This window comes from Ruditapes philippinarum, unplaced genomic scaffold (genome assembly GCF_026571515.1).
Source record: "Ruditapes philippinarum isolate M1 unplaced genomic scaffold, ASM2657151v2 ctg5063_1_1_1_1, whole genome shotgun sequence".
Classification (NCBI taxonomy): domain Eukaryota; kingdom Metazoa; phylum Mollusca; class Bivalvia; order Venerida; family Veneridae; genus Ruditapes; species Ruditapes philippinarum.
Window position 1 is genome coordinate 1 of NW_026858659.1, and position 27,256 is coordinate 27,256.

At 32.2% G+C, this 27,256-nt stretch overlaps 1 protein-coding gene across 1 annotated transcript in view; it reads left to right on the forward strand.

Annotated features, from left to right (window-relative positions):
• The first annotated feature begins 2,871 nt into the window (after positions 1 to 2,871).
• Positions 2,872 to 27,256, forward strand: part of LOC132753879 (uncharacterized) — a 50,531-nt gene continuing 26,146 nt past the window's right edge. Inside the window, exons 1-3 of the mRNA XM_060744419.1 lie at positions 2,872 to 3,019; positions 21,350 to 22,024; positions 22,246 to 22,398. Coding sequence (XP_060600402.1) covers positions 2,939 to 3,019; positions 21,350 to 22,024; positions 22,246 to 22,398 — 909 coding nt within the window. The 5' untranslated portion in view covers positions 2,872 to 2,938. The remainder of the gene's footprint in view (positions 3,020 to 21,349; positions 22,025 to 22,245; positions 22,399 to 27,256) is intronic.

The following is a 27,256-nucleotide window of genomic DNA, read 5'->3' on the forward strand; positions in this document are numbered from 1 at the left end:
AATATGCTGACTATTACAATTATACGAAGAATACAATAAAGGGGTCGCTATTTCTATAAAATAATTATAAATCTCAAGAATACACATAATCAGTCCATCATTTTCGACCCTAATCGATTTTGTTGTTTTAACGATAATTTTCCAACCCATAATTTACAATAATTTTCATCAATTAACATCAGAGCTGCATCAGTTCTAAGGGTGTAGTGCTTAATCACCAGTACCAGTACTTGCCAAGTTATGCAGTACCAGTATGAGTAATTCAGTATCAGTACCAGTACTTGCAAAATCACTGCAGTACGTACTGCAATACCAGTACCAGTAATGCAGCTCTGATTAACATAGACTGCAAAGTGTTGGGCATTTTTGCAAAACCTGTTGGATCATCCGTATACATAAGAATGAAGAACTGTAATTCATTTATAGTAAAAATGTCATCAATATTAGTATTTATATTGTCTACAAAATCGCTCTCAAATAGAATGAAGAGCGGAGGAGAACTAGGATACACATCTGAGTTGAAAAATGCAGATCTAGCATATAACTTACACAAGACTTTAAAGCAGCCTTTCTCCAGATTCTTGCTTATGTTCATGATTTTTTGAAAGCATATAAAAAGGTAAAATATTTCAAAGTGAAAAAGAAAGTAATGTAAACATTGCACACTTCACTTACAACCCACACAATGTCGAGATTACAACGGGACGAGTTGACCATGGGACAACAATCACTTGACATCTTAAATCCTTGTACACATTCCAAATAATATACAAATATTTTAACTCTCAATTAAATAGTTTTTTGAACACATATTTATATATTCATTGCCTTCCAATTTGCCTCATTTTTAACTGATAAAATATTTTGATCACATATTATCTAAATCATGTCCGTAATTTGTATAAACGTACCCTCTTTTAAAATTAGTAACTTTATTTCTGTACCTCGAATGCAAGTTTTAAGTTAAAAAAAAGAAATGTGCCCTCCCTGTCTAACACTTGACTCATACTATTGGTAATTCTGTTATAGAAACTTGCCAAAAATGAAAGTGTTCAGTTATGGAAAAAAGTTAAAATAATGACCTATTACATTGCAGTTATAACCAATCAATATGTGAAATATAAAGACCTCGACCTGAGAACTAGTGACCCCATTATGACTAATCAATATATGAAATATGAAGACTTTGTGATAAAATGTTTTCAAGGTAAAGAGCGAAAACCATCCTGACATTTAAGGTATCTTTGACTTTGACCATTGACAAAGTTACCCCAAAATTACTTTGTGATGAATAGTTTTCAAAGCGGAAACCATTCTGACATTTAAGGGCTCTGTGACCTTAATCTTTGAAATAGTGACCCCAAAATCAATAAGGGTTATCTACTACATATGACCAATCAATAAATTAAATATGAAGACTTAGTTATCCAACGTTTTCAAGATAACAAGCGGAAACCATTCTGAATCAGGCACCAGTGCTCTTGACCTAGTTACCCGAAAACCAATATGGGATATCAACTAGTTATGGCCAATCAATGTGTGAAATATGATGGCTTTGTGATAAATAGTGTTCAATATAATGAGCGGAAACCATTCTGACATTTACGACATCTGTTACCTTGACCTTTGAACTAGTGACCAAAAATCAATGGGGTCATGTTCTACATATGACCAATCAATATGTAAAAAATAAAGATTCAGTAATAAATAGCTTTCAAGATAATGACCAGAATCCATTCTAACATTCAATGCCCCTGTAACCTTGACCTTTAACCTAGTGACCTAAAAAACAATCGGGGACATCAACTAAATATGACAAATCAGTGTGTGAAATATGATGACTTGGAGATAAAAGCTTTCAAGATAATAAGCGGAAACCATTCTAACATTCAAAGCCTCAGTGATCTTGACCTTTGACCTAGTGATCCAAAAATCGAAAATGGGGATCATTTACTAGTTATGGCCAATCAGTATTTGAAATATGGAGACTTTGTGATGAATAGCTTTCAAAATAATGAGCGGAAACCATTCTTACCTTCAAGGTCACTGGGAACTTTACCATCGATAGGGGCCATTTATTAATCCTGACCAATCAATATTTGAAAAATGAAGACTTTGTGACAAATTGTTTTCAACATAATGAGCGGAAAAAAATCTGACATTAAAGGCACCTGTAACCTTGACCTTTGACTTAGCGACCCAAAATCAATCAGGGTCATCTACTACAATTAACCAATCAATACGTAAAATATGAAGACTAAGTAATAAATAGCTTTGAAAATTATGAGCAGAAACCATTGTAACATTCATGTCCCCTGTGACCTTGACCTCTGACCTAGTGACCCCAAAATCAATATCATCTACTAGTTATTGTCAATTAGTGAGTGAAATATGAAGACTTTGTAACAAATAGCTTTCAAGATAATGAGCAGAAAACATTCTAACATTAAAGGCCTTTGTGACATTGACCTTAGACCAAGTGACTTCAAAATCATAAGGGCTCAACTAATAGACATGACTAATCAGTGGCTTAAAATATGAAGACTTTGTGGTGAATGGTTTTTGAGATAATCAGCGGAAACCATGTGGTCTGCCTACAGACAGACAGACCGACCGACCGACTGATCGACAGACAGACAGCAAAAGAATATACCTCATCTTCTTCAAAGTGGGGGGGGGGGGTACACATATGCCGTCAATGTCTTTAAAGACAATATATATTAACATATTTGCACAATTTACGATTCCCATGCCAACATTTATTGTAAATACATGTATAATTCGCTTAATTATTATTTGTTCTATTTTCAAATCGATGATATAGTATCTGACTTCTTTCTTCTACTAAAAGCTTACATATATTTCAGGATCATTCTGTTGAAGGTTTTCTCCGAAGTGAACTAGAATTCTACAAATTTTTCCGGAATATCGACGCAGCATGGACAAGATGTTTGAAATATTAACGGGTCCCAGAGCCTCTAGAGAACAAGAACGAGAACAAGAACGAAAACGAGAAGAGGTAAAAAGCGTTTATTTGTGAAATACAAACGGATATTATGAGCTATGAATGCTATCTTTAAATAGATTCAGTCAGTTTATATGCAATGCATAGAAATGATTTCCTATTCTAACATGATACTGAGCAAAGAATGATGGGAAATGTGTGTTTACTTAGAAATGATATATCCGAGTAGCCCGAGTGATATAAGCGCATCCGAACGACACATAAAATATTCCATATAAATAATTAATTTAGTTGTGTATTTATTAATACACAAAATTCTTTTTTATTCTTTTCCGCCTGAAAACCAATTGAATAAATAATTATCTGGGACATGTTTGTAAAGCATGCATGGAACTCAAAATCGTTATTATCTGGACTGTACTGTCTCTTATGATGTTATTGTGTCCACCAATTTCAACTTATTTCAAATTATGGTTGGAGTAGCGATAATTTTAATTCGCTTTTTTTGAGCAATTGTGTAACGATTCGTTGCAATGTTAACAACAGAGGCCAATTCCTGCCATGCCAAACTCTTCGCGGCAATTAATTACGACCAAGCCGGAATTGCAAACCGAACTTCGGCTAAACTTAGAAAGCAGTTCCATATATATTTAGTCAAAAGATAAATCCGTGCCTGTATGCAGTTGGAGTACTGTCATCTTTTAATTAATCATTTTTGAAAATGACCGTTATTTATAAACGCCATATATATTCTATGTAAAGAGCGGATTTGAAACGCTTTTTTATTGCCTGATTTGTTTGTAGCACACATTTTGAAGACACGGATTACTTCGATTACATTAGATAAACTGTCCGAGACTATGCCAGGCATATGTGATAATGTTTCGATTGGTAACGATTCGCTCCAAAAGGAGTAAATTACTATACAAGTTTTTTAGAAATAGATCACTAACAAAAGAAAATTGAGAAGTCGACAGCGTATAAATGTTTAAACTGTTTATTTAGAGGACATATGGTGACAAGATGAATTTATAATTAACTCATAAACAGTTTTCTGATTGGATTTTGTGACAATAAATGTATTGTTCTTTGTAACATCCAATGCTTTTTGAACTATCTGAAGTAGTCAAAACATACATATTTATAAAATAAAATTGTAAATTATTCCTTTCTCACCGAATTCACATTTTTTACCTAATAAAAATTTTAAACTTCCATATAAGTATCGACTGTTAAACGATTAAAGTACTTATGAAAATATATAAAACTTTATAAAGTAAGCATTACCAGTAATTTATAATTATTGGCCGAGTAGACACAGACATGGCCTGACGAGTTGGTATAGGGCCCAGATGACCACGTTAGTTAAAGCCAGACGAACAAAATATTTCAATAAAATAAAACCTGAGAAAAATGTATTGATACTTTAGGAAAAGTAGAAATATTCAAGATTTTAGTAATAATTTACATGTTTTATGCGATTGATGATAGATTTTTCGGTATGTTTAAACATATTTCTACTGCGTTACTAACGCAGTAAAGGCTAGTTCCGAATATTTTGACCTCATTTTGGTAATTTACATGGGTTGTGAGTATTGTTTGTAATGTAAAGATTGGTTCATTTTGGTTACTTCACAATATTTTACTTATAAAAACGTTCAAAATTTTCATTAAAATAAGCATGAATCATGCTGCTTTAAACATTAAGGGGCCGGGTTGACCTTCGCTTGAAATCAATTGGGCCTAAAGGCTTAATTATTGAACTTTACTTATATTGTCATATTAAAATATGTTATTTGTTTATGGATCTGATTTATACTTTAACAAAAATAACACATTTGACAAAACCAACATAGTGAATTGGTGGCTCTTGTTTTATAAATAGACTAACCTGTATGAGCAAGTTGGCCCCATACAATGTTAAAATTTACTGAGAGTTTACAAGATTGGGGGCAAGGTGTGGACAAAAGGTACAGTTTCAGTCGCAAGTGTTCATGGATATTTAATCGATTGATTCAATCTGTTTACCACTCTCATTTTGTATCCATGACTTGCTCATATTGCAAGGAATAATTGTCATTTTTTTTCTATCCATTACAAAGATTACTCCTCTAAGTTACTTAGTTACTTGCTTACTCTTACTTACTTACTTACTTACCTACCCTACCCTACCCTACCCCTACCCCTACCCCTACCCCTACCCCTACCCTACCCTACCCTACCCTACCCTACCCTACCTACTTAACTTACTTACTTTACCTTACCTTGCCTTGCATTGCCTTGCCTTTGCTTTGCCTTTGCCTTTGCCTTTGCCTTGCCTTGCCTTGCCTTGCCTTACCTTACCTTACCTTACCTTACCTTACCTTACCTTACCTTACCTTACCTTACCTTACCTTACCTTACTTACTTATTTAACTTACTAACTTACTCTTACTTACTTACTCTTACTTACTTACTTACTCTTACTTACTTACTTACTTACTTACTTACTTACTTAACTTACTTACTTACTTACTTAACTTACTTACTTAACTTAACTTAACTTACTTACTTACTTACTTACTTACTTACTTACTTACTTACTCTTACTTACTTACTTATTACTTACTTACTTACTTACTTACTTACTTACTTACTTACTTAACTTACTTACTTACTTACTTACTTACTTACTTACTTACTTACTTACTTACTTACTTACTTAACTTACTTACTTACTTACTTACTTACTTACTTACTTACTTACTTACTTACTTACTTACTTAACTTACTTACTTACTTACTTACTTACTTACTTACTTAACTTACTTACTTACTTAACTTTACTTAACTTTACTTACTTACTTACTTACTTACTTACTTACTTACTTACTTACTTACTTACTTACTTACTTACTTACTCTTACTTACTTACTTACTTACTAACTCTTACTTACTTACTTACTTACTTACTTAACTTACTTACTTACTTACTTATTACTTACTTACTTAATCTTACTTACTTAACTTACTTAACTTACTTACTTACTTACTTACTTACTTACTTACTTACTTACTTACTTACTTACTTACTTACTTACTTACTTACTTACTTACTTACTTACTTACTTACTTACTTACTTACTTACTTACTTACTTACTTACTTACTTACTTACTTACTTACTTACTTACTTACTTACTTACTTACTTACTTACTTACTTACTTACTTACTTACTTACTTACTTACTTACTTACTTACTTACTTACTTACTTACTTACTTACTTACTTACTTACTTACTTACTTACTTACTTACTTACTTACTTACTTACTTACTTACTTACTTACTTACTTACTTACTTACTTACTTACTTACTTACTTACTTACTTACTTACTTACTTACTTACTTACTTACTTACTTACTTACTTACTTACTTACTTACTTACTTACTTACTTACTTACTTACTTACTTACTTACTTACTTACTTACTTACTTACTTACTTACTTACTTACTACTTACTTACTTACTTACTTACTTACTTACTTACTTACTTACTTACTTACTTACTTACTTACTTTACTTACTTACTTACTTACTTACTTACTTACTTACTTACTTACTTACTTACTTACTTACTTACTTACTTACTTACTTACTTACTTACTTACTTACTTACTTACTTACTTACTTACTTACTTACTTACTTACTTACTTACTTACTTACTTACTTACTTACTTACTTACTTACTTACTTACTTACTTACTTACTTACTTACTTACTTACTTACTTACTTACTTACTTACTTACTTACTTACTTACTTACTTACTTACTTACTTACTTACTTACTTACTTACTTACTTACTTACTTACTTACTTACTTACTTACTTACTTACTTACTTACTTACTTACTTACTTACTTACTTACTTACTTACTTACTTACTTACTTACTTACTTACTTACTTACTTACTTACTTACTTACTTACTTACTTACTTACTTACTTACTTACTTACTTACTTACTTACTTACTTACTTACTTACTTACTTACTTACTTACTTACTTACTTACTTACTTACTTACTTACTTACTTACTTACTTACTTACTTACTTACTTACTTACTTACTTACTTACTTACTTACTTACTTACTTACTTACTTACTTACTTACTTACTTACTTACTTACTTACTTACTTACTCTTACTTACTTACTTAACTTACTTACTCTTACTTACTTACTTATTAAACTTACTTACTTACTTAACTTAACTTAACCTAACTTAACTTACTTACTTTTACTTACTTACTCTTACTTACTTACTTAACTTACTTAACTTACTTACTTACTTACTTACTTACTTACTTACTTACTTACTCTTACTTACTTAACTTACTTAACTTAACTTAACTTAACTTAACTTAACTTAACTTAACTTAACTTAACTTAACTTAACTTAACTTAACTTAACTTAACTTAACTTAACTTACTTACTTACTTACTTACTTAATGATAAAGATAATATGATTCAGAAGATCACAATACATGTATATATCTTGCAGGACACTAACACTATGTAAAACTAAAAGAGAAGAAACTTTTAAAGATTGACATTTGAATTACTGAAAGCATAACTGTATTTAATTATATTGAAAAATGTATAATTTTTTGTTTTATAAAAAAATTTTTGTAGGGGCCGTGGGGGGCCCCGGGACTAAAAAATAATTCAAAAATGGTTTGAAACCCAGTCCAATGTAAGGGGTCCCTTTAAAAATTTAAACTTAAAGGGCCAGACCCCAAAACCCCAAATAAACTAAATATGATAAATGAGAGAAGGGGATGAAGGGAAAAGCCATATCAAAAGTTTTAAATTTCAACAAAATATTTTTAAAAAAAAACCTTTAAAAAAATTTTGTACATATAAAAATTTTTAAAATCGTTTATATCTGTGTTGTAATCTGTGTTCTTAAGGCATCAGTTTTAAAATTTTTTTGGTCAAATCTCGGTTATCATTTTTACCGGGTAAAAAATTTTATAAGAAAATAGATAAAAATAACTCATTAAATTTGGGAGACTGAGGTGTGATGAGTTTAAAAAAACTCATATATCACTTCGAAAAAAGCCATGCCAAAAAAGAGTGGGGATGAGATATATAAGCTCATATACACTGCTCTTACACTAAAAAGCCATGCAGAGACATACACAGTGAGAGTGAGATAAGTGAGACACTTATATACCACTGCTCACACATTAAAAGCAACTTTAAGCAGGAACACAAGCATAAATCTCTTCTTGATTTTCCGTATAAAAATATAACATTCTTCGAGTAGACTTATAAATTACAGAAAGGACTGAACATGAGCATAACTCATGAATGATTTCCATTCCAAAAAAAACCCTAATATATATTTAGATGAAAAATATCTCTTCTAATACAGCTTATGAAGTTTTATCAAAGTTTCAGCATGAACATCAACTGAACTGTCAAACTGTAAAAGATTTCTGGACTAAAATGGCTTTTCTTGTCCAACTCTTTCCTTTTCTGCATGTACATTCTTCTCGTTATCTTCATAAAAAAATATATAACACGTGCAAAATATAAACAATAACAAACGTCATCCACGCCCTGGATTCTGATTGGTCAGCCGCATCACACAAAAAATAGTTCCTAATTGAGATCAAAACTTCTAAGAAAATATGAAGGTCATCGGCCATCTTTAGCGTCCGTCAGCATCTTCTTCTAAAAACAAAAATAAAAATGAACAAGAAACAACTTAACTGAACCATGGAACTTCCAACTGGTGAATCCAAACATCGAACGCCATCCTTACTTTCACTTTCGTCTGTATCCGGTTACACAGGCAATCAAGAAACAGCAAAAATAAGTCTGAAATTTCTAATACAAATAGCGTGGTTTAACTTCTACGATTTTTGAGCGTGCAAGAGGTCGATCAAGGGCGCGCTCGAGCTTTTATATCATACGATGCTGGAATTGCAGGAAAGCTCTGCAGGAATCGTTGGAAACTGGAAGGTCGCTGTTCCAACATTCCTCAATAAAATTTCAATGAGCCAAACTAAATTTTAAAATTTCATGTTTAAATTTTCAAAGACCCTGGGCGCTGTTTTTTAAAAAAAAATCTTCCTACATTTTATAGCAAAAAAACAAAGATAATGTTTGAAAAAATATTTATGCCCGGGATGACAAATTTTACCCATTCCCGGGGAAGGGGGATTTAACAAAAAGGAATGTGTAAAAATCAAAAATTTCAACCAAAACACCCGCAAAACTTACGAAAAGCGTTTAATTTTTTTAAAAGATAAGACAGAAAATTTTTAAGTGTTAAGTGTTTTCTTCCCCAGGTAAATTCCCAAAGGGCCCGGGAAATTTTTGAATTAAAACCCGTACTTTAATGTGAAAAAAGTAATTTTATATAATTTTCTTGACGAAAAGCTTCTGCATATTTTGGGTAGGGCTGGATTCGGACTGTATAAGTTAGTTGATCAAAATTTATCATTTCTCGTCTTTGTGATGACATCATGGGCCCCACAATATGTACTTCATCATATACTATTTTCTGTATTATAGTGTGTTGGATATAGAACCATTGTTCAAAAATATGGAACATCTTAAAGGTACATTATGACTCAAAATATCTAATGTGTGTTTTGTAATGTTTTGGTAATGCATTTAGAGCATTTTAGATGTTAAACAATTTAAGAGAGTAGCTATGAACATGCAGTAATTTGTCGCAAAGGTGGCAAAATGTAAACACATTTTTATTTTGACTTCCATGCAAAATACAAGTACTAAATTACTATAAATGTGCAGTAAAGGTATTCCCTTGTAATGAGGTTCAAAGGTATGCCATCTTATGGTAATTACTGATCTGTCAGTCATTAATGAGAAAATCATCAAACTTTTTAAACATATTTACTGTAATTACTTGTTGAGCATCTGGATTTCTTTTATTTAGTTCGGACTGATACAATAGTGGACCATTATTATATAGAACAGAATTAGTGCATTTTTTCCATCTTGCCCTTGAATGATATTGGATTACATTTGCTTGCTTTTTTTTTTTCCATTATTTTTCTTTTAATGGGAAAACCAAATTGGGAAAAAAAAAAAAACCTTTTTTTTTTTTTTTTTTTTTTTAACGATTTTGCTGAATACAATGCATGCTTATGATTATGAATGGCATATTATGTTATTGAACTTCAGTGTTCCCTTTTGAACCATCAAACTCCATATTTTAATATGAATATTAGTGTTTTTGGCATCTATCTTATTTAAAAGGACAGCGGTGTTTTAAAAGCCAATTCTTTGCTTGTTTTGATATATAAATGTAAAAATGGTTAGTTTCTTCAAAATTTGCTATAAATCTTTACTTAATAGTCGACAATATTATTAAATACAATAAATTTTAAAATTGATTTTGATCATACTTGGCCAAATTTGATGTGTGCTTGCATTCATGATGATTCAATTATTACTGATTAAAAATCAAGCAATACATGATCCTGGGGCATGGGGAAACGAAAGATAAAACGATACTGTTTTTCATCACAAAGGCTGTTAGGAACGTCACTTAAGCGATAGCGGTAATATTGCGAGTTGCAATATTTTGTTTTTCGTATTATGACAGCAGGTGTCACTTTGTCGGTACCTCCCGTTATTTTCCGGATGGATCCGCTATTTTTAAGATTCGGCCAGCATGTGACAAAAATATAATAGATGTCTCTTATAACTAATCCTACAAGTGGCAATTCACCTCTTATACTTTATTTATATATACTAATTTTTAGCGTGTGCCGTAGTCGCATGTGCAATAATGAAAATAAATTTAAAGATATACTATGCTCAAACTTGTTATTTGAAAATATTTATAGTTGCTTCACAGTCTTTTATAAAATAAAATAAATATCATTTGGCTTCACACAAAGATGTTTTACTTAAAATCCTATACACTATAAGTGGACACAATTACTGAATGTTCGTGTTTGTGTGGCTTGTCTTATTAAAAGAATATGACAGTTTTTATGATAGGCACAGCTTTACTTTACCCGTTATAAGGAATGCAGAATCCCAAATGCGTTTTTATTTAAGTAAGACCTAATATGCAGTTAGAATTTCATAGATTTTAATAAATATCTGTATGAAAATTATATTGCTGAAAGCATAAATGTATTTGAATGTTGTGGTGTGTGATGGGTGTCTGTCACTCACACAGTAAACTGGTGACTTATAGGCAAATTGGGTCGTGTACTATATTAGTACACCTATATGATAATTATTTGTAATTGGCTATGCACATGTCACAATAATAAACAAATCCCATCCCTCCCTCCCTCCTTCCTTCCTTCCTTCCTTCCTGTCTATATATTGTATGCGCAACACTATATGTGACTGAGCTATTCGCCACTATGTGACTGAGACATGTCCTTTTATTAAATAACTATACGTTATTTGTTCTATAAAAAAAGCACCTGCCACGTTCAATAACACGATGGTCTGCCTTAAAACAGTGCCAATATCTATATCACTTTTTCGGCGTGGGCTAGATATAAAGCCCGCATCTGAAGTAATTTGATTGGCTAATAAAGTAGGACCAAAAATGATGTAGATTTCTGCAAGAAACTGAGAAATGGCAGCCATTTTGTTTTAACTGGGTCTTTATGCCGACAGGTTGCATAAATGAAACAAATATTCTCAGTTTCTAAATATTCACGTCATAATTTAGTAGTATTTAACCGATTGTGTTATAAATTTACAACGTGTAGATTTAGCAAAAACACAAACACACATTTGATCAATGAATTGCAAAGTCGTTTGCGTCTGGGAAACAGAAACCGGGAGACAACAGGAAAAATGTCAAGAGAATCCGAGGAAAATTTATAAGTACATGTACATGTAGTTATTTAATAAAATTGTCAATAAATAGTGATTTGATATTGGCCCCGTTATTAGTCCTCGGGTCAGTCGTGTTGGCCCTCGGCTTTCGGCCTTGGGCAAATACGACTGCCCTCGGACAAATAACAGTCACTTATTTATCCACATATAATATTAAATTATATTGCATAATCTTTTTCTACTTATATTTATATTTTTCCTGGGCAATTTATATTAAGTACTTGGTACGTATTTATCACTTTATATAAAATAATACCGTTGTATAGCCACCGCAGTTTCTGTACGGAAAATTCCGATGATATGCACAATTTGGTAAAAAATCCGTAGATCTCGGTAACAGACTTCAGTTCACAATCTCTAGGCATTGTTTAAAGTGTTTATATACAATGTCAGATCATTAAATATGATCCTCAAAGCCTCAGACACCGAGCTTTATTAAGCATAAACACTGAATAATGGAAATAAGCGAAAACTAAAAGTAATCACGCCATGTGAGCTATTAATCATATTTTATGCACTTTAACAAAATATATCGTGTAATTTTAGGTGTACAAAAGGAAGTAGGGAATAAAATAGTCGATTTTGAATGACTTCTACATAAAAGTAATACAAAAAAGACTGAACCGTAAATAGTTTGTATAGAGCATAAAGAAAGGTTGCTTATACAAAAAGGGCTTGTGCACGTTCAATAGTTTTTACTCAATGAAAGAATTAGTCAGTATGCAATTTTGAATGAAATAATGCAAAATGGAATCCAGCATAATGCAAAGTTTAAATATCATAAAGAAAATGGAATCAAGCATAATTCAAGTTCCAATGTCATCAAGCAAGAAAGAATAAATGCATGAATTATGTTCCATATTACTAAGTCAAAATCATGACAAAGTATTTTTAAATCTCATTTAATTGATAAAAATAAATTGAAAAAAAAATGTTACAATAGAAAATTAAAAAGTCGAAAATGTCTGCTACTGAACAAGCGTACAAAAGTCAAACTTCTAACTCCTTTTCTAACTCCATTTCAATAATGGACTATCCTGTGTTTAAAGTTACTAGTATTTGAATTAACGATGCTTTTTAATTATTTTAGTATGCCAGTTTGAAGTTGCCCACCATGTTAAAATGAAGCTGTCTGAAGTAATGTACACCATAAGAAATGCAAAGCCTACTAGTATGTTAAGGAGTTATTCAGAATACCAACCACTTACAAATTTTAAGATGCACTTTATTTCCATAGAGATCCATATAAAGGCAACATGTCGAGCCCACTGTCACAACTGACTTTGATCTTTGACCTAGTGTTACGGTTCTTGTGCGCCATAAAATAAATATCATGATGTAGAACATTTGTGCCAACTTTTTGGAAAGTCTATCAGCTAGTGATAGAGTTATAGTGCAGACAAGCTGTTTAAGACCATTTGTTTTGGCAGAAGTCGGTCTGTTTTCGGTTTGACTCCCTGTAATAGCCAGGGAAGGACTGAATATGAGAAGAATATTCACTGGTCATTTTAAAATTAAAACTGAAATCGGCGAATCTTATTGGTCATTCTTTTGTATGTTAAAGATCCTGTATGTTGAAATTAAGGTTGTAACAACACTTAGGGTATTACCACCCTAATGGGCACTATAAGGAACTAAAATTTGACATCATAGGTCAGATATATACCTTAAAGTACACCTGTATGCAAAATTTAAACAAAGTTTACCGTACGAAAAGCAAAATTATGGTTTCTACTTAAAATTTATGAAATCTGTTTAAAAATGTTGCCCAACCCCACCCATTTTTACCACGTGTCTGACCATTTCCTACTTAGGGAGCCTTGTAACACCGCACTTTGGGGTCAAACGCACTTTGGGGTCCGACCCCAAAGTGCATTCAACAGGTACATATGCCTTTTTAACATCAGGTAAATGACCGCACTTTGGGGTCATTGAAAATTAATGTTTATTATGTTTTAAATAATATATTGTAGTCAAAGCCAATGGTAAACAAAAAATCAAGGTATTAAATAGACGCAAAACATGTACCCTGAATTATAGTAGAATCAATAGGGATTTTATTGTTCTTGATTAGTATGTGAAGAACTTTCACCAAATAAATCACTAAATAAAAAATTTGTATCAATTATAAAGCTTAAAATATTTTTTTCTCAAATTTTCCATTTATTTAAAAAATGTACACTTTCATTAACTCAATTGTTTTTAGCTAAATGCATTATTTTACCGTTTTTTATTTACACATTTTATAGAAATATGATAGTCTTAGCAAAGACAAAGGTATACATTCTGGGTAATCTTAGTAAGACATTTCAGTAAAAAATGTGCCTGATAATATGTTGAAAGAGCCATTTATTTAGCTAAATGTAACATATAATAAACTTGACTAGGTGTAGCGGCTTTAAGCAATGGTCCCTAAAAATATCAACTATTTAAGTAGTCGCAGAATAATGTCAAATTCTCACTGGGGGTATAGAGGGGATTGTGGGATACCGATTCTCCCCCCCCCCCCCGGGTTTAGTATAACGTTTTAAAGGCCCATTATGCTTTTATTTGTTTTTGTTAAAAGCTTTTTCTATTTTGATGTTCTTCTATATTATCCAAAAAATACACATTGGCCAATTACCTGAACCATCTTTTTCATCTGCTGCTTTTTGGCAATGATGAGTACAGCTATAGTGAATTAGTATTTTATATGGAAGTCAAATATTACATTGTTTGGACTACTTTTATGAAAAATAATTTCACATTTATCGCTACTTTATTCAGGTAACAAGCATCTTACATTTCTCTGATACCATTATTTTAACATGATAAAATTCATGTTAGCTCTTTCTAAAGAAGTATGTAAAATTTCCCATATAAAAGCGTCTGGCGAACGGTTGTTACGGAGCTTACAAAAACCCTTAAGTTTGTTCATAAGCTTAATAATGTTTTTGTAAAAATCACTATTTATAGTCCAATCGAAAAACTTGATGTTTCACCAGAACATTGCAATAGAGTATATTTATAGTTCTTCGGAAAAAAATATAAACAGCATTTTATTTCATTCCCAACATATTTAATATGGGGCTCAATATGGCATCAAAAGTTATCAAGTATCAAGTAAATGACTGACAGAACGGGACATTTTTCACAGCATCATTTAATTTTAGGAATACACAATATCTGTACTAGAGTATTTTGAACGGTGGCATAAAAGTGACATTTGCATTTTTTTGATACGTTTTTTTATTGTTCGTACATATTTTTTTTGTTTGTTTGTCGTAGATTTTTTTTTAGTTTTGAATACATATTTTTTTTAGTTTATTCTTTTTTAGTTTGCATACATATTTTATTTAGTTTTGCATACATATTTTTTTCAAGAAAATGCAAATTTCACTTTTATGCCACCGTAATAATGTTATATGAACACAATTTTTAGATATTTCAAGTGGTAAAATTAATGAAACTTTTATCACTTAAGCATCATAAAGTATTGACCGCCATCTTTAACTCCACCTCAAATAGTTGAATGTCGCAGATCGAAAATAAGTCAGTACTCAGTATTTAAGCAGAACTCAGATGACACCTTTAGACCTCTTGAACCCAAAGTGCGTTGATATGTAGCATATTAACGCACTTTGGGGTCAATTTCTCGATTTTGACCCCAAAGTGCGTTGGACCCCAAAGTGCGGTGCGAAATAAAACGCACTTTGGGGTCGGACCCCAAAGTGCGTTTGACCCCAAAGTGCGGTGTTACAGAGCCTAATTTAAAAAAATCCGTAACATTTACCCAAATGAGATCCTGTTTTCAAAGTTTCTCTAATTTTTTAAAGAAGTATATCGGTTGAGTTTGTTAAATATGAATTACTTTTACCGTCTAGTTTTGATTTTATTACACTTTGAAAATATCAGGTACCACATTTATTACTAGATTTAGCATAATTTAGCCAATAAATACCTATATAAATTTTTAAAAAATCAAGATAAAACACTTTTTTTTCTTTCCATTTGGGACATGAGAGATACATAAATAATGTTAAAAGAAAAAAGAAAGAAAAAAAGTTGACCCTTCTGGGAATTGAACACACGGCTCTCATTTTCAATGTAGTTAATAGTAGTTCTAGCCTATTTAAATACTCCTCAAAGCGGAGGTAATGCATTAGGATGGTATGCATCCATTTTTTATTGAAAACTTTGACAAAATAAATTACTAATTATCTCCCTTTATTAACTTGAAATGTAAATTCGGTAATATCTTTACAAATAATGCTTTTTGGAACTTGCAATATTGATAAATCTTCATTTGAACATTATACATGTATTTATGATATAAAACCATAAAAAATTGAGTTACATGATCTTTAAACAGTTATACTTCGGCCGAGTGTCTTTAAAGATACTTCTTGTTTTAATATTACCTTCAAATATGACTTACCGACACGATTCTTTTGTATGACATGCCATCTCGTAATTGTGAACATTTGTGCTAGGTTTTTGAAATTCAGCCTACTAATGACAGAGTTAAAACGTGGACAAGCTTTATCCGGACAGTAGTAAGATCTTGACCTTTGACCTAGCCATATGGTTCTTTCGCGAAAATCGCTGTCTCATTATTGTGAATATTTGTGCTAGGTTATTTGAAATGCTGCCTACTTATGACAGATTTACGTCCCGGACAAGCATAACTGGGCGCATGCAAGCACATACACTGAACCGCCATAGTTGTAACTATGGCAAGTTCTCTGCAAAATAAGCAATAATGATCATTTTCCTGTCACACGAATACAATATGGTTATGCTTGCAGTTAAAAGTGATATTCTACAGCAGCATGTACCAAACCTATCATTAAATTGAAAGAATTGACATTGCTCTTGCATAATTTCCAGCAGCATTTATAAAGTTGAAGTCTGAATATCATGCTATCCATTGCTTGATAGAAAACATATAGAAGAAACATGGCTTGAATTTTCCTGAGCAATTGTTTAATAAATATGAATTTCATTGTCTTTTATAATGTTGTAGACATAAAATTATATGTTTTCAGTACAATATGAATAATTGCTTGAAACCTAACAAAAACTATATTTCAGACATTTGAAGCTCCATATATGGGAGGCGAGATTAACTGGACTGGAATCTCTTCAGAAGTTGTTCAAGTTGACAAAGCTAAATTCCTCAGAATGATCAACACTTTTTTTTAATTATGAAGTTTTAACCATTAAATGACTATACATGTTTTATTAACCAGGTTTTCGATGTAATGGTAAAGTTGGCGGTTTTATTAACCAGGTTTTCGATGTAATGGTAAAGTTTGCGGGCAATGGTCAACTTTTGTTTTTTGGTCAATAACTTGATAACCTGGTTTCATTGCATTGCTTCGCTTCTTGTTTTATATTTGTTAACTATTTTTCGCTAACGTAGATACTTTTTGATTATAGAATGTAACGGAAAACCTGTCAGTCTTTGAAAAATGGCTGTTTAACAGAAAAACACGGGACTGCTTGTCAGAGAAATGAAATTACAGTTTTACTCGTGAAAAATCTATTTAAACGAAATTTATATACAAGTTTTAAATCGAGTGTTTATAACAAATAATGTATTTCTAAAAACAGGAAATTGCAAAAAGGAGATTTTTCACTTTGTCTTCAATGTTTAATTGCATCTCTGAGGCTCATGTATGAGATAAATTGTACCACAAACCTGTTACGTGGTTTAAAAACTTAAGATAGTATACCCTTAATGCATTACCTCCAATTTTAAGAGTATTCAGATAGGCTAAAATCACTGTTAACTGCATTGAAACTGAGGGGCATTGGTTCAAACCCCGGAAGGGACAACTTTTTTATTCTATTCTTTCTTTAAACATTATTTATGTATCTCTCAGATTCCTTATGGAAAAGAAAAAAGTTTTCTATTTTAAGTATATATATATTTATTTGCTAAATAATGTCAAATAATGCCAAATAATCCAAATTTAATAGCAAATATGATACCAAAATATTTTCAAAGTGTTATAAAATAAAAATACGGTGGCACAAAGGTGACATGTGTGTGTTTTGATTTACTAAGTCGTGGCCACGAGTTACTAATTCGTGGCCACGAGATAGCTAACTCGTGGCCACGAGATAGATAACTCGTGGCCACGAGATAATATGTCGCGGCCACGAGTTACTTAGTCGTGGCCACGAGAAAGCTAACTCGTGGCCACGAGATACTATGTAGTGGCCACGAGTTACTAAGTCGTGAGATACTATGTCGTTGCCACGAGTTACTAAGTCGTGGGAACGAGATAGCTTAGTCGTGGCCACGAGATAATTAACCAATCAGAATACACTATATATATTATGATTTTTTTAAACTTGACAAATAACTTTTCCATGCAACATTAATCTTTGAAAATACTGAAGATATTCACTTTGAACTTGTCTTTAAGATCATATTAGAAAGTCACCTTCCAAGGCTCATCAGACATTAATTTTTACTATAGCTCTTTGTTGGGCAAGTTTGTGATCGAATTGGTCAGTTTGTACGTACTACGGCCTGTTAATCTCGTGGTCACGACATAGTATCTCGTGGCCACGACCCAGCTATCTCGTGGCCACGACTTAGTAACTCGTGGCCACGACATAGTATCTCGTGGCCACGAGATAAATCAAAGGGCTGCAACCTCTGTGGTATTTTCTGATCTTTGCAATCTAAATCATACTGACTATCTGTATGTATTTTCCTGTATAAGTTTATTTTTATATACTATAATTAATCTTACGCAGCGATTGCGTCTATAACAGTTTGAGATTGATACATATGGAATTTTGCATGACGAGTTGCATCAAAAAATCATTTTTCATTTTTTATGACAGCCACACATTATCCTTGCATATCGTGGCTACTTCCTTAAAAAAGACACTTCAAAAAAAACCGTTGCCTCGACTAGGATTTGAACCTTAGGCCTCTCACACCCTAAACGAGCGCGCTACCTCTGCACCACGGTGAAGTTATACATATGTAGTTTGAATAAAAACAAATACATTGTAATTCTAATTAGAGAAGTTTTATTTCGTGTTTGTAATTTTTAGTAATTTCGAGATATTTTGTTCACGATAAACCTGTTGTTTAACACTGATAAAAATAATTTAGCGAAAACCTTCTCGACAAAACAGTACGACATGTATATATTCCACTACTCGACAGTCAGATTTATTTGTGTACTACGCTCTGGAGTATTCGGTAATCGACATAGCTAAAAATAGCATTTTCATTGATTAAGCTTTACGGAAATAGCCGAACATTTTTCATTGGGTAAAAAAGATATTCATCCGCCAAATTTGTGATTGTAACCTCATATTTCTATTGACTACTCTTAACTTTTAATGCACTGTAATTCGTTAAATGCCTACATTAAAAATTATTCTTTCTTTTAAATTGCTGGTTTTTAAGCAGTTCTGAGTGAGAACTACTTTGCGTTGTTAGGTCTGTTAGGAAATTTTGTGTTAGACCGTGGATGTTAGCTATGTATTTACTGATCTTGCGATCAGAAAATACAAAAAGACGCACACATGTCACATTTGTGCCACCGTACTTAACCCATTACATCATGAGCCTTTTATGAAATATGGGTTAAGAGTTTGAAGTGGGTGGGGTACGGTAACATTTTATACATATTTAAACATTTCGTTTTGAAACAATCATTGTTCTCGTGTAATTAATTACTTAAATAATATTATTTGTTTCTTAACAATGAGCAATTGGGAAACATTTTTCATAATGAGGATATTATAGATTATTAAGAGTTTCCTCATTTCTGAAAGAGAGCCCTTTTAATTGCAAAGATTTAGTTCAGAAAAAAGTCCATAACTTTAAACCAAGCGGTAAATTTTGTGTAAATTGTGCATACAGGTGACCTTTTAGGCATATAACTGTCATATGTTGTCAATTTTACATTTCATTATAGTGACCATTAGGGATTTTCTACCTTAAAACCTTTTTCATGACAGAACCATACTTGTTGTCTTGAAAATGTTATAAGTCATTATTTCAAAAGAAGAATGTGTTATATTTGTATGCTGAAGATAAATGCATTTCAGGCTTTGGAAAAAATAAAATGGTCACTATTAAAAATGAAAATAAATTAAATTAAAAAAACTTCTCTTTTAAAATTCTTATAATGGAAAATTTTACTCCTTTTTCAAATTGCAATTTTGATTACTTTTATTGTTTCTTATTTATTTATTTATTTTTCTTTTGAATTTTTGCTTATGTTTGCAATGGTTAAATTGGTTAGTCTCTATTTCAAATTTGTAGTTTTAATAAAAACATTGAACTGATCATACTAGACGTATTGTTTCTGTGAGAAAGCCACAAACCCTGTCAAGAAGAAACACTGTTTTATATCCCTGACAGTGACAATACATATAAGATGAAAGGCAAAAGAGTGTTTCTTTTAGAGTTGCCCGAATACTAACCATACAATATGTACTTTATTTTCAATAGTATTATTAGCACCAAGTTTTACTCTTAACCAAGTTAATTTGAAAAAAAATTGATATTTTATTTTTTGCTGTATAAAATATGAGGTTACAGACCTTTCAAATCATATAAAATATTAAAATGTTAATTGAAAAATAACTTTGTCATTTTTGAATAAAAAAAAAATACTATATTTTGCATTTTATCGTGTTTAGCAAAATTTATGTTCTGCGACAGCAGAAGTAAACAACTTTCAGAAACAAAATAGCCTATCGGCACGTGTCTTGCCAATATAAAAGCAAAACTATTCCCAAACTAAATTATTCCACAAGTAGAGAGTACAATAGATTTTTTTCCAGAAAAAAACGTTTCACCAAACGTCGCATAGAATGAACGTTTTGATTGGTTTTAATCGCCTCATAAAATCACGAGGCCTGTCTTCACCTCTCTTATCGGCTGGATATCGGCCTGATAAATGTTAATTGTTCGGTCGTGGGTATCAGACTATGTGCTAGAATTTGTTATATTATCATGGCATTGCAGAATTGGTCTTTGTTTAAATATTGTAAAAAAACATGATGCCAACAACAAAATCGTTATGCACATACTATTTTAACGTAATTGAATCCCCATTTTTTGAGACCCATTTTTTAGCATAAAATCGGTTGAACATATCATAAAAATTGAATTAAAAAACTAATTACTTGGAAAATGTCAAAAAGGTTTTTAGGATAAATATTAATTAATGCCTTTAAATATTGTAAGTTTTATACATGTACTTAAGTTCTTCAACCACCTATCCAAAGCTGAAGAACTTCTTTTGATACATGTGTTAGCAATCTATGTTTGTCTGAAACAAAGATAAGAAATTCGGGTAATATTGGTATTTTTTAAAAGAAAGAAATCAAAAGCAAAGGATATGCCTTTACTCAAACGAATTACAATGATAACAAATTGAATGATAAATGCAGATGTTGTGCACTTAAGTAAATTAACACTTTTTTCTTTAAATTTTATGATAAGATATATTAAAATTTCAGGATATAAGCATACCACTACCTGGTGTTACCGATTCGAATGCATTTGAAAATTGGATAAAGTGCGTAATGGGTTTCAATATTACAAGAAAATCCCTCAGGAAGCCTATTGAGATAGGTGCAAAACAACATTTGCTCAAAATGCCTAAAAAAGAAATATATCATTTTGAAACATTTTCCAAATGTTTAAAGGATCAAAAAGTATTCCACTTACAATGGACTTCGAATCATAGAAATGAAAAAAAGATGAAATGGAAATGTGATCATGAGTTATGTTGGAAAATACTAAATCATTTAATAGATTTCCATTCTAAAAAAGACAAAATAAGGCCTAAATGGGACATACCAGTGCCACCGGTACCTGAATCTAAGCCTGAAAAAGAGGAGCCTGAAAAAGAGGAGTCTGAAAAAGAGGAGCCTGAAAAAGAGGAGCCTGAAAAAGAGGAGCCTGAAAAAAAGGAGGCTGACAAGAAGGAAGAAGAGGAGGACAAAGATGTAGATGTCATATGTGACAACTATTTCTGGGATATTATGAAACTGTATACATATAATGAAAGTGTAGAAGGCGAAGCCGATAGTCATTCAATTGACAAGATCGAGCTAGTACTTTTACTTCAGCTTCTAAGTAACTGTCAATTTTCGCAGTTCAAGAAATTTGAGGAATTTCACGAAAGAGAAGTATGAATTAAACATGTTATCAGTAAAATAATTTTAAACCCGTCTTTCTATATGAATATGAATGATATTAAATGATTTTAAGATTATCAAAAAAGTACCAATTTCAGTTTATTTTGAAATTTGTGTTTTGTCAATTATAAAATTTACATAAAAACACTAATGATTAATGTTGAATCAGAAAATGTCAGTTTTGTAAAATACCTGCCATAATTTTATTGCAGATGACAAAAAGGAGAAACGTTGTGATGCATTCTGGAAATAACTCCGTCAGTTACATAGAATGTCATTCACTATTTGAGCTGCTGTTCGATACACTGGGTGTCTTTAAAGATGAGTTTCGAGCATGTGATGCAGCGATTTCCTCATTGAAAAATGTAGGTATTGGTTTTCGTACATAAACTATATTTTTATGATAAAAATGTAAAAGAGAGCCGATGTAAAAACATTGGTTATTTTGGTATATAGGAGTGATTCCTGACCAGGTCATCTATACCTGTTATGTATATCACTTGATACATATTATCAGGAAGATCGGACTGTTACACATAAATATAGAATGTACACGATAAACTCTTACTTCTGTGTTTCATTCCTATCAAATACTTCATATTATTTAATTTTACCTATGAAATATGGTGCTATATCAGTCAAATATATTTCATATTTTTTAAAAATGAATATGAAATATAAATATGAAAGTGGGCGGAGTCAAAACTCATATTTATTTAAGGGACTTCTTTCGCCATTTTGTTTGAAAAATCTGATAAATACAAACAACTTTTTTGTTGAATTTTGTTTTGAAAACTATCTAGAATGATAGAAAATGGTCTAACTAAGAAAATAAATCCGAACATATAAAATCTCCGAAATAAATCTTTAATTCAGTCATTAAAGCTGTATATACGTTTAAAAAGTTGTTTACGTGACGTCACAATATCTAGCGCTAAATATCGCGTGCAAAACAAGACGATACTTATATTAGTGCGCGCTGTATAATTGCAGTTGCGTAGCAGGCAAGGGGGTTCATAACCATTTCACGTCCCGTCCCGGCTCGTGAAAATATGTGGCATTTTATCATGTTTCGTGAAACATATTCCATATTTCACTCAAACGAAAAAAATATCCTCTTAGCATTTTCTTTTTGACCACAATAAAGTCAAAAAGGAAATTTGTCAAAAAGTGAGCTTTTTTCAACATTTGTAGAATTACAATACAATGTTAAAGATGAATAAAAAAGATCTTTAAAAAAACAGTTTAATTATCAATGTAGCCATACCACGTGACTTTTCGGGTACGGAGCACGCCGATTTTTTACCCGATTCAGGTATTTTTTTATTCATAACTTATTTATTACTCAACCGATTTTGATCAGATAAGGCGCAGAGTACCCGTAATTATATCAGCTTTCCACGGGGAAATCAAAATTCTGAAAACCCCTAAATGGTTTTTGAGAAAATTCAAGTACAGTATTCTTCTCATAGCCGGGGCCGAGGGGAACGGTACACACTCATTTGTCAGAACAAGCGATTTCTAGCAAGTCACATGTTTTTTGTCACTATTTCATAGAAAACAATGTTAAATCTGATGTATTTACTATGTCCAATGTATCGAGTGAATGCAGTGATATTTTAGTATATTTTCATAAAGTTATGTTGAAATGGTACGGAGCACACTGTTATTTCAAAAGATACGGTACACACACAATTTCTGTCTTTGAAATAATTCTAAAATAAAATATATGAAAATTTAATTTAAATTATAATGTGAGTAATTTTTTTCATAGTTATACATTTTATTTATTTAAAGCTATGTTCTCACCGCCGATCATATCAACTCGATCGTCCCGATCACATCAATTCCCCGATGAAGCCCGACCAAGCTGGATCAAATGCAAATTTACGACTCCTTCACGACCTCAAGTCGACCATGTTTACGACTTCTTCTCGACGACAACCCGATCAACATCCCGATTTCTTCTCGATCACCCAGACCTATATCCGAGTCATACACGATCTCAACTAGACTTACTGGACCTCTGCTCGATCGTTGCCAGATTTCCACCCGACCAGATCGGATAATGCTCGAGTAAAAGTCGAGATGATCGTGTACAGATCGGGTAAGAGATGTAAACCCGATTTATTTTCGATCAACTAGATCTTCTACTCGATCACTATACGATCGATTCTCGACGTCTTATCTACTCGATCGCTACTCGAATCTTTTTGACATGTCAAAAAAAATTCGGGTAGGAAGCCCGGGCCATGCCGACCAAGGTAGACCGCTCCGACCAACCCCGATCACGCATGCAGATCGAGCTAGACTGGTACCCGATCGCTTTATCGTGCTTAATCGAGTTGATCTGATCGGCGTCGAGAACACAGCATAAACGAGAACCCTGGGACCTGTTTTGCAATGTATAATTATGCTTACAGTTTGATGTAAACAGGATTATTAAAAAAATAAAAGAAGATTTTGAGAGTGCGTCGCGCAAAATTCGATTTTAAATGAAGAGCAATTAATATTTGGCTATAAAAGGTTAAAGGAGCTCCATTGAGGTTTGACAGGTAATTTGGTGTCCAAAAAAAATGTAAACAAATTTCCATACAAATCACACTATTTTAACTAAAATAACAATAACTTACATTTTAACCAACCCTTTAACAACAATTACGCTAGAAAAGGCATTTTTCACATTAGCTTTTGATGCAAAAATGAAAGTTGGGTTTTCCAGACATGTACAGACAATTCATCGTACGCAAGGGAGATTTTTGAGACAACGGAGTAAACGGGGCAAAATGTCAATTTATTTTTCTCAACACTCTAACCATTCATGTTGTTATAACTTGAGTATAACGAAGAAAAATGTATAAAAGCTATTCAAGGTAGCATGATGTCTTGAAAAATTTAACGCCGGCGAAGCGGACATTTTCTAGACAAAATGGAAAGATATTATTTACAATTATTGTCTTTGACATTTTTAAAATACTGTAAGTTTATCTATACCTATATTCAACCAAAAGTAAAACTATCTGGAGTAAGATCTCATGTGCCCCCTTTGCAAAATTGTTTCTGGCACAAACGGGCATCTGAGTATGTAATGAGTGACATTTCGTAGGCTATTTTGATAGGATCGTACATACACGTTCCACACACACACACATTTCTGAACATTACATCAAATTCAAGTTTACTTCTGTCGTAATGTATGTTATGTAATAGAAAGAGCATCGAAACACGAGCCTATCTGATTTGTACGAGGGGGCGTAGGCCCCAAGTATAAAACAGATTGCCGAGTGTCTTGATGTTCTTTTTCTTTTGTATCATAAGCAAAATTAAATACACATTCCCTGTTGTAACACTATGAAATCACAGGAAAAGGTAACCAATGAACCAGCTTCTGAATGTGGCTTTTCTATCGTTATTCCTTTCTCTGTCGTCACAAAAAGTAAACCCCAGAAAAAATGAGTCAATCAATGGGCATTCTCTGGAGTGCGGGTAACTTAATTATACCTGAACTCCAGTTACTGCACTGTGCATGTTGTTGAATACGATTTAACTCTGACACGTTTTCAACAGAAAGGTCCAATCAATGTTTATGATTCTATTAGAAACTTGTTTAGAATTGAAGGATTTTTCGGTGAAAATGATTCAGTAAAGTTGGTCTACAGATAAGATCAAAGTGCTGAAGGCACTGAAAAAAAGATACACTAGCAACTTTAAGCAACACATTGTCACTCCAGTTTCACAGGTAAATGAATTCTATATGTTAGGTTTTACGTCTTAATATCAGTATACCTTTGCTTATTGAGACTTTTGCTTTTTAAAATAATGTAAACGAGTAAAATAAACCCCCTTTTATAGGCAAATAATTTAATGATTTCTCTTTCATAAATTTACTTTATCATATTCTTTTCTTTTCAAATATTAAGAACTTTCTGTCTACTACTTGAAATCTTCCTGTGCATAAATACGAAGGTGCATAATCTTTCGGAGACAGGAAGAAAATGACAGTCTGTTCATTTGATCATGACTGTGAAAGAAATCATGTTTTGTGAACATAGTTATCCTGTTGATAAAGATTTTGCGAGCAATCTTGTGTACATCTCTTATGTTTTAGTGCTAACACTTAGTATTTATTTCCAAAGAAAAATTTCTTAGGGACCTTTAACAGTAAAATCACTATAACCGAAGTACTTTGGAATTAATTGTAATGCCTGTAACTGTGATATTTTTCGTTCATGTGTTTAAAATACTAGAGTAGCTGTTTTTACCTTTTTACGACGCGGTCCGTTGCAATAAAAATCGACCGGAATTAGAATTTTCTTGCGCATGCGCAATCTGCGTAGGGCAAAAAATGCTTCCCCTACATAGAAATATAGTAGAATTCATAGACAATTCCAAGTTAGTTCAAGGTAAACGGTAGAAAATTATATAAAGTAGCTTTCAACAAATATGGAAAAGATGACTTATTTCACGGCGTCTCAACGCCGTGATATTGTGATGGGTAGTTTTCGGTAGCATGGGCAAAAGTCACGTGACAAAATGCCTTTCGATTTCTACAGCCGACATTTTATTGTTTTTACGCAATCATTGTACAGCCCATTTCCGTGAAAAGTTACATAGAAACAGTTTTTTTTTTCAAAACCATATAGAATCTAAACAGTATTTTTATCAACACACGAAATATCAGCGTTTTATATTAACACATTTCCGGACATCCTTTCGACATGCTTGAGAAATTCGCCTTGAATGGATTATGTATGGTGGCTGATTAACGCCATCCAAATATTTTCGCGTCTTCGCCTCAAAATGCGAAAATGCGAAAACACGAAGGGACGACATATTTTGACTAATGTGTTCTCATGTCGGATCTATGTCTCTCTCGGAGTGAATCTTTTCACGTGTAAAATGTCTTTGAACATTACATTCCTAAGTTTCTATATTTGCAATTAAGAACTTAAATTGTCTTCTTTTTTTAGCTCACCAGAGCCGAAGGCTCAGGGTGAGCTATTAGTAACAAAGGGGGATACTCCGGCGTCCGTCGTCCGTCGTCATGCGTCAACAATCATCTTCTTCTCTGAAACTGCTGGGCAGATTTAACTAAAATTTGGTCTGTAGCATCCTTGTGATAGTCACACTTAAATTTGCTCATGTCATTTCAATTGGCCCCTTTTAGGGTTCAGCAGAGCTAAAAATAGAAAAACCTTAAAACATCTTCTACTACAGAACTAA